The sequence below is a fragment of the Balaenoptera physalus genome, assembly GCF_965194825.1.
Source record: "Balaenoptera physalus genome assembly, chromosome: 3".
Classification (NCBI taxonomy): domain Eukaryota; kingdom Metazoa; phylum Chordata; class Mammalia; order Artiodactyla; family Balaenopteridae; genus Balaenoptera; species Balaenoptera physalus.
Genome location: NC_138890.1, coordinates 64,685,861 through 64,693,718, shown reverse-complemented (window position 1 = coordinate 64,693,718; position 7,858 = coordinate 64,685,861). Strand labels below are relative to the sequence as shown.

Sequence of the window (7,858 nt, the reverse complement as noted above, 5' to 3'; positions counted from 1 at the left end):
GTGGAGCAACTAAGCCCGTGCGCCACAGCTACTGAGCCTGCACTCTAGAGCCCGCAAGCCACAACTACTGAGCCCACGTGCCACAATTACTGAAGCCCAAGTGCCCTAGAGCCTGCGCGCCACAACTACCGAAGCCCAAGTGCCCTAGGGCCCGTGCTCCGCAACGAGAAGCCACCGCAATGAGAAGCCCGCACACTGCAACAAAGAGTAGCCCCCGCTCGCCACAACTGGAGAAAGCCCACGCGCAGCAACGAAGACCCAATGCAGCCAAAAAGATGAATAAAATTTAAACAAAACAAAACAAAAATCATTTGGGGCCAGCCAAATCTCTCTTAAAAAAGTAAAATTAAAAAAATAAATAAAACCTTATCTTGAGAAGGGTCCCCAGGCTTCTCTGAAACATTGGGGACCCCACATGAAGGCCTGTCCCATTCTCTCTGGGAAGAGCCAGGCATGCTCCCCCGTGCCAGGAGCTCTCTCCTCTCAATCACTTAAATGCCTTGAGTGTTACCTTACCAGAGAAGCCTCCCCTGAGCACCTATGTAAGATAACACTGCCATGCCATCACTCCAGTTTATTGTGGTCGGAGCACCACTTGCCCCACCTTCCCCTGGGGCAGTGACTCTACCTCCCTCACTAGACCAGAGCTCCCTGAGCACCAAGGTGCTGCACCCTCACTACCAAGAAGGGGAACAAGCACACGTAGATGTGATAAATATGGATCGAATGGATGCATCTTCCTTCAACAACTCTGTGTCAAATGTGTAAGTCCACTCTTGAAATTTCTTAATGGGATAATATGCTGTATATGGGAGTAACAGCCATCAGAGTTAAAAAATGCACTGTCTGCTTCAGTAAGTCCACCTTGAGGACTTTCTCCTACAGATACACTTGCACTTACGCAGAGAGACCCACACACAGTGATGGTCACTGCGGCACTGTTTGTCAGAACAGACACGAGGAACAATCCATAGGGAACTGGGTACACTGCTCCTGCCTACGGCGTCAGTAACTGGAGTCATACCGTGAGAGACTAAAGCAGCTCCACACGCCAAGATGAGTAAGAACTGCCAAGGGAGTAACAGCAGCAGCTGACATGTGTGCCAGACGCTGCTGTAAGCATTTCACAGGAATTAATTCTCTTTTAAGCCTCCCAACCACCCTGTGTTATACCTCCATTTTACAGATGAGGAAATCGAGATACCAGAGAAATGAAGCAACTTCCCCAAGTCACACAGCCAGCAACTGGCAGAACTGGAATGTAAAGCCAGGTGAGCTGGCACCAGTAACCACTGACACCACACTGCCAAAACAGTGGGGAACACGATATATACACACACACACACACACACACAGACATTTTAAAGGCCAGTAGGATGGGGAAGACTTTATGTATCTGTATGCTTTTATGTGCTTAGACTTTCTGAAAGGGTACATGAAAACTCATTCCAGAGACTACTCTGGGGAGAAGTGGAGGACTGTGAGTGAGATTTTATTACCGCACACTCTTTGTACCATCCAAACTCTCACACATATTACCTACACAAAGACATTATGCAAACATTCACTCGAGTCAGTAAATTGTACGGCTGGAATGGACCCCATCACTTCACGGCGGGGGGTAAACTGAGGCACAGACTTGCCTGAGGCCACCCAAGTAGAAGGAGGAACCCCAAGGCACTGCCAGGGCCCCGGATGCCCAGCCCCTGGTGGGTTCTGTCGCCTTCTCTAACAGTTTCCACTATGGCTGACTCAGCTGTCACAACTGGAGACTTTCAAAACCTTCCAATTACATAGAATTGGGGGAAAAATTATGATTTGGAATTCAAGTGTTGACACTTGAAAAATACCAACTCCCTTTCACTACAAGTGCTTTAGCATGTTACTAAGGCTTTGTCTGCATGTCTCTGGAAAGGTTATTTTCAGAACATTCCACTTAAACCTGGAGATGCAGGGTTCTCTGCTGTTTCTGGGAGCTGACACCACAATTTACATTAAACAAATGTTTTGAAAATTAGCTGTTCACGGTTCCAATTTCAGCTTCCCCCAGGGTTTAATGTTAGCCAAATACTGGTACAGTAAGCAGACAATGTGTTTTATTGTGGAGAAGAAAAACAGACCACCATAACAGACTTCCTGCTTTTGTAATCAAGGGAAAAGTTGAGTGTTTGAGTGATTATTGGCATATGGTTATTAGAAACACTGAGTTCCAAATATAGCTACTAGAAGCTAAAGACACACACACACACACACACACACACACACACACACACACACACCCTCTATATTTCAAGTCCAAAAAGAAAGAAAAAAGCATTCATAGTGTTTGGTAAGATGGGAAGTTCGGAAAGTTATGGGGCAAAAACTATGACAGAAGACTGGGGGTGACAGGGAGCGAGGTTCAACCCAGGATTGCCAGAGACACTCGGGTTGGAGAGGTGCCGCAGTTCTGCCCCTGCTGGTCCCCTGCTGGCCCCCTGCTCTGTGGGCAGCCAGCTCCCTGAGGCCCATAATCAAGAGATGATGAATTTGGCATCTTCATCTTCTTTTTTGACATTTAAAGGGGGATGCACAGGCACTTTCCCCTGCCTTCCCTGTCCTGCACCTCCCCACAAATGCAAATGTTGTAAGGGAAAAAAGAAACAGTTCAATCTGCTAATTTTATAGTTAGCAGGAATGAGTAACAGCACTCTGTGAAATCCCCCGCCTGCCCTGAGCCTCCTCCAGGGCTTGTGAGCAAGGTGGAGTGCAGTGTCTGGAAATAACTTACAGGACACTCTTCAGTATCGGGTTTCTCTCTCAAAGAGCTGGGAGTGATTCTGAGCCTGGTGGGGTAGGGTGGGGTGGGGGGTGTCTGTTGGCAAGAGGAATTTAGATTTTGTTGTTTTCAGGGAAGTGTTTGTCCACACCCAGAAGGATGTACAAAAAATACAGCCTCTTACACCTCACCTAAAGAGAGTCCACAAACACGAACAGTGTGGGTGGGAGGTGAGAGGTCACAGAAGGTGCCCCCCATGTGGTGAAGGCCTGCCTGATGTCGGGATGAGCTCAGAGGAGGGGACATGCTGGGAGGGCGGGCTGGCATGTGGCTCCGGGTCACTGCTCCTGGACCTGTTCTGGGAAGGTGTCCTCACCAGCTCACTCTGGTGAGGGCTTTGGGCTCTAGTAAGAATGTCCTGACACTGACACCGCATTAGGCCTTGCAGGGCGTTTCCAAGGGGATATTACTGGGGGTCTTACAAAATAGGGAAGCCACCTTCTGCCAGAGATAATTTCCTCTTAGTCTGGCTAGAGGCCAGAAGGATGACTCCTGACGGGTCACCCCAGGGCAGGGCAGGGCAGGGTGGATCAGCCTTAAGATTCCATTTTATTAAACACAGAGCTGCGCTGTGCCTAGTTTGCTGGCCCTGGAGTCTGTGACAACAGCTGAGAGGCAGGGCCCAGCGAGGAAGAAACAGAAACCATGTGTCCCAGTTACCCTGGAGTCTCCGACAGGTGAATGCAACCAGCCACAGGTGTGGACCTCCCAAGGGTGGACTAGGAAGATCCTGGCTTGGGATTAGTTGGCCTGCCCCATCCCAGAAGACATTAGGTCACGCTCACGAGAAGGTTTCGCTCCCCACAGGAAGATCAGCACCTATGACCTAGTCTCAATCCAAGCTGGGTCTGGCAGGAAGCGCCCAAATAACGCATCTATTTTCCTCCTTAACAAGGTGGTCATTTCAAAGAGCTAACCGTCTGAACCATCCCTGCTGGAACAGGCTCGGAGGAGGACATGCAGCCATGGCAACACAATGACAGTTCTGGGCACGTCAAGGGCAAGCGGGCAGCTGGCACCTCTGGGCAGGACTCGATTGCTGTCGCTCGCACAGGGAAGCTCCTGTACACACATGTCCCACCCCACGGGCGTGGGCATCTCCTGGAAGGGTGGGCACCAGGTCCTTCCAGCCTGGGGCTATCTGCCCCAGCACCTCCCCACATCCCCCTTGCCTACAGAAATCTAGTCCCCCACTTGCGTCCAGACTCTGGCCACTTGAGCTGGACTAGCCCTCTGTCACCAGCTCCATTTGTTCCATAGGCCCCCACCCCAGAGGGGAATGAGCCCTCAGTAGGAAGGGGAGCCCGCATGACCCCGCCTGCCGGCACCCGCCCGGCCTCACACTCCACACGTCCCTGCCAAATCACCTACGCACCTTGGATTTCCGGGCCCCTTTCTTGCCCCCTGCTTTCTTAGACACGGGCTTCTTCTGGGACGGAGACTTGGCCTTTTTGGCTGGGGGTGGTGTGATGATGGCTTCCAACTTCCCTTTGGATCCTCGTTTCTTCGCTAGCAACTCCGGATGGATGTTTGGTAACACTCCCCCGCTGGCGATGGTGACTCCTTTTAGCAGCTTGCAGGAAAACCAGAATAGTGGATGGTGAGCCAGACCAGCATGTCCGTGACCTTCAAGAACTCAGCCCTGCCCCCCCATGCTCTTGCTTTTGGTTGGTAGAGCTCCCTCCTCCATGGCATCTACAAGGAGGCTGGCAGGACCCTGGCTCACTACACGGGGAGCAAGTCTTCAGAGTCCCTCACTCGGGTGGAGTTTCCGAACCATCTTTCTTCCAAGGAGAGCCAAATACCTTGTTTCATTCCCCTCCCCCAAACCAATAAAGTCTTGGGGAAAAACTGCCATGGGGGGGACGGGGAAGCTGCTGACAATCCAAAATGCAGTCCACAGCCTTGACAGCCAGCCAAACAGCACCCTCCCTCTGGACAGACAACTCTCGGGCAGCAAGACTGCCTGCTGGAGTGTCTGGGTGGGGGAGGGAGAGGAGAGCCCCATACCTGATTCAGCTCTTCATCGTTGGCCACGGCCAGCAGGATATGCCGGGGCGTGACCCGACCCTTCTTGTTGTCTCTTGCTGCATTGCCAGCCAGCTCCAGAATCTCCGCTGTGGGGAGCAGAGGGGAAGGGCATGTGGTCACGTTAAAGCATCAGAGAACCGTGTGCATCCTCCCGGATCCCCTGTTCTTGGTGCCAGGAATGGGAGCAGGCAATGGCTTCCCGAAGCAGCTACCCTGAGCTACGAAGCTGCAGGCGGTCTGCCTGGCAACACCTGGAGCCAAGTCACAGAGGTGTTGAGAGGCAAAGCTGAGTGGGACTAGGAAGACCCCTGGTCCAACCCCTTTGTTGTGGACATGAAGACACTGAAGCTTAGAGAAGAGAAAGGACCACCAGCTGAAGGCCCTCAGTGAGAAGTGGTAGAGCTGAGATTTGAAGCCCTTTCCCAGAACGGGCTGCCCACAGTCAGCACTCCAGACGTCACCAGCACCAACCCCGTGGAGCCAGCAGTGTGGCCCTGAGACTGAACTGTGCATCTTGAACAACGGGTCATGCGTGGGTTTACAGGACTTCAGGGGGTGGTGGCATATTACTTAGTAAATTTCTGTTAATGGAACCAATGTTGAACGCCTGCACACTCAGATTCAAAACTAGAAGGATATGACTGGACCCTTTACAAAGTCAACGTCATAAAACATAAAACAAAAAAGGTGGGATGTAGTAGATTAAAAGAGGCTACACAGCCACAACAGCCAAATACATATAGTGTCAATCCTTGATGGGATCCTGATTGCAAAAAAAGCTATAAAAGTCATTCTGGAGACAACTGAGGAGATTTGAATGTAGACCAGATATTAGACACAAAGGAATTACTGGTTTTCTTGGGTGTGATAATGGTATTACCACTCTGAAGGGAACATCTTGTCCTTAGGAGATACATGCTGAAGTATTTAGGGGTGAAGGGCCTTGGTGTCTGCAATTTACTCAAATAATCCTGAAAAAGTCTACAGAGGAAAACAAATGCGGTGAAATACTAACACTTGTTAAATCCAGGAGTGATGTAAGAGAGTAAGACGTCAGAGAGTTCATCTCTCAGCTTTCTATATATTTGACTTTTTCCACAAAATAATAAAAAACCTAGAAGGATATGAGCCTGACTTAGAGTTCGTGCTAAGTTAGTTTATTGACCAGTCCTTTGGGGCAGGGTTCGCCAGACAAGAAGACAGGTTCTTCCACAGCACCAAAGATGGGGAAAATTAGGAAGTACCCTTTGGCAAGAGATTTTTTTCTCCTTGGTGGCCCAGTTCTCTTTGTAAGTGTCAACCTCATCACTTTCACCTCATTTTCTTAATGAGAAATGCAGACTGCCCAAAATGTATCTTATACCCTCACTTCTGCAATTCTGTCCATGCCACAGCCCTGCCTGTAATATCCATCTAGCCCTCCCTTCTAGGCTCAGCTCAAGTCTGACCTCTTCCTGGTACTAAAGGATTTCTAATATTCGAAGTTATGTTGCAAACACTAGATGTCTCCAGCAAAGCCAAAACTCGGAATCATTATAAAATAACTAGGGAAAAAATTCTAGCTACATTAAAACCACGTATTTAAAATTTACAATATTACATGGTTTATGTTGTTAAGGGGTACTAACGGCTGAACCCAATGCAAAAACTAGTCTGTGTGTCAAGCTGAAAAGCTTCTTGGATACTCACACCTGGATCGCACGGATTCAATGCCTAAATCCAAGGCAGGAATTCATTTACTCAACTGACGATACTTGGACACCAGAGGCAACTGAGGCCCCTGCCTGCTTGATGCTCCCAGGCCATAGGGGTCCCTCGCCTTGAACGTCACATGAGCAAGTCACTAGAGTGAGGCCCGGGGAAGAAGGGGAGATAATCAGTACACTTCCCACCCTCATCCATTAGTCTCCACAGGGCTGTTCCCCATACAGCCTGAGTACAGGCCCACCTGTCAATTTCACAGAAGCTTCCCTATAATTGATGGTGACTGTGTGTCCCGAAGCCCAGAGGAGATGACCCTGTCATGGCCAAGAAAGAAAGGGTGCTTGGGATGCCTAAGTGACCTGATGCCCACGTGCAGAAATGAGCCCAGCTTGGCCTCCATTCTCCCACGTTCATGCAGGAGGCAGCACATCTGCAACGCTATCGTCCAACTCACTGCCTGTGAGGAAGTGAGGCCGAAGCCTGACGCAACAGGAGCCTGACCCTGGGAGTAAGGGCACAGGAAGGAGAGCCAGCCCAAGGGGCAGGAAGGCTGGAGAGGGCAGCTGGCACCGCTGAGCTGTAGCCCACTTGGCTGGCTTCCTGGCCTCCACCACCCCGTCACCTCCCCAGCCTTCCTCCACTTTGAGGCCACAGGAAACACGGGGCCATCAGTATCTACAAAGCCAGAATATACAGGAGGAGGCTGGGGGATTACAACCTTCTCCCCATAATGTGCTAAGACTGCTTTACCTGGCCCTCATTTAAAAAGAGAGAGAGAAAGAGGAGGAGAGAGAGAGACAGACAGAAACCCACAATAGTGTCCTAAGCCCATCCATTTGGCAAGAAGATCGTTTGAAATTATGGTTTCTCGGGAAAGTGGAAGTGGCCTGTTTCCTCTTCCTGCCCAGAGTATTGGTGCAGGCTCTCCCCAAGAGAAGGCACAGTGGCCGCTGGTGGAGGGTGGCGGGGAAGAGGCAGGTGGTCTTTTTATTTTTGGCATCACTATTTTTTGTGCGGGGAAGGTGCAGATGATGAATGCAAAGACCTGGAGGGTGGAGAGGGATCACCAGAACTCCAAGTGTGTTTGGGCCCCTGGTTTGGGTGAGGGACAGGCGGTATGTAACACAAGCAAGTAAAGCAGTGCACTGAGCTCTAAGCAGCACCCACAGCTGAGAAACAGGACGATCAATTCTCCAGGAACTCCCCCGGGCTACCACTAGCTCCCCCTCCACCGCCTCTCTCACATTGTGTCTGCAATCGCAAATAGCCTGCGTTTCTCCACTTGGGAAATGTCAAGGACTGTGC

At 50.5% G+C, this 7,858-nt stretch overlaps 1 protein-coding gene across 5 annotated transcripts in view; it reads right to left on the bottom strand.

Annotated features, from left to right (window-relative positions):
- Nucleotides 1–7,858, bottom strand: part of MACROH2A1 (macroH2A.1 histone) — an 80,664-nt gene that overhangs the window by 44,535 nt on the left and 28,271 nt on the right. For all 5 annotated transcript variants that reach the window (XM_082454787.1, XM_082454786.1, XM_082454789.1 and 2 more), the window contains exons 3-4: nucleotides 4,829–4,935; nucleotides 4,194–4,391 (exon numbers count right to left, since the gene is read on the bottom strand). In XM_082454787.1, the coding sequence (XP_082310913.1) occupies nucleotides 4,194–4,391; nucleotides 4,829–4,935 (305 nt within the window). The remainder of the gene's footprint in view (nucleotides 1–4,193; nucleotides 4,392–4,828; nucleotides 4,936–7,858) is intronic.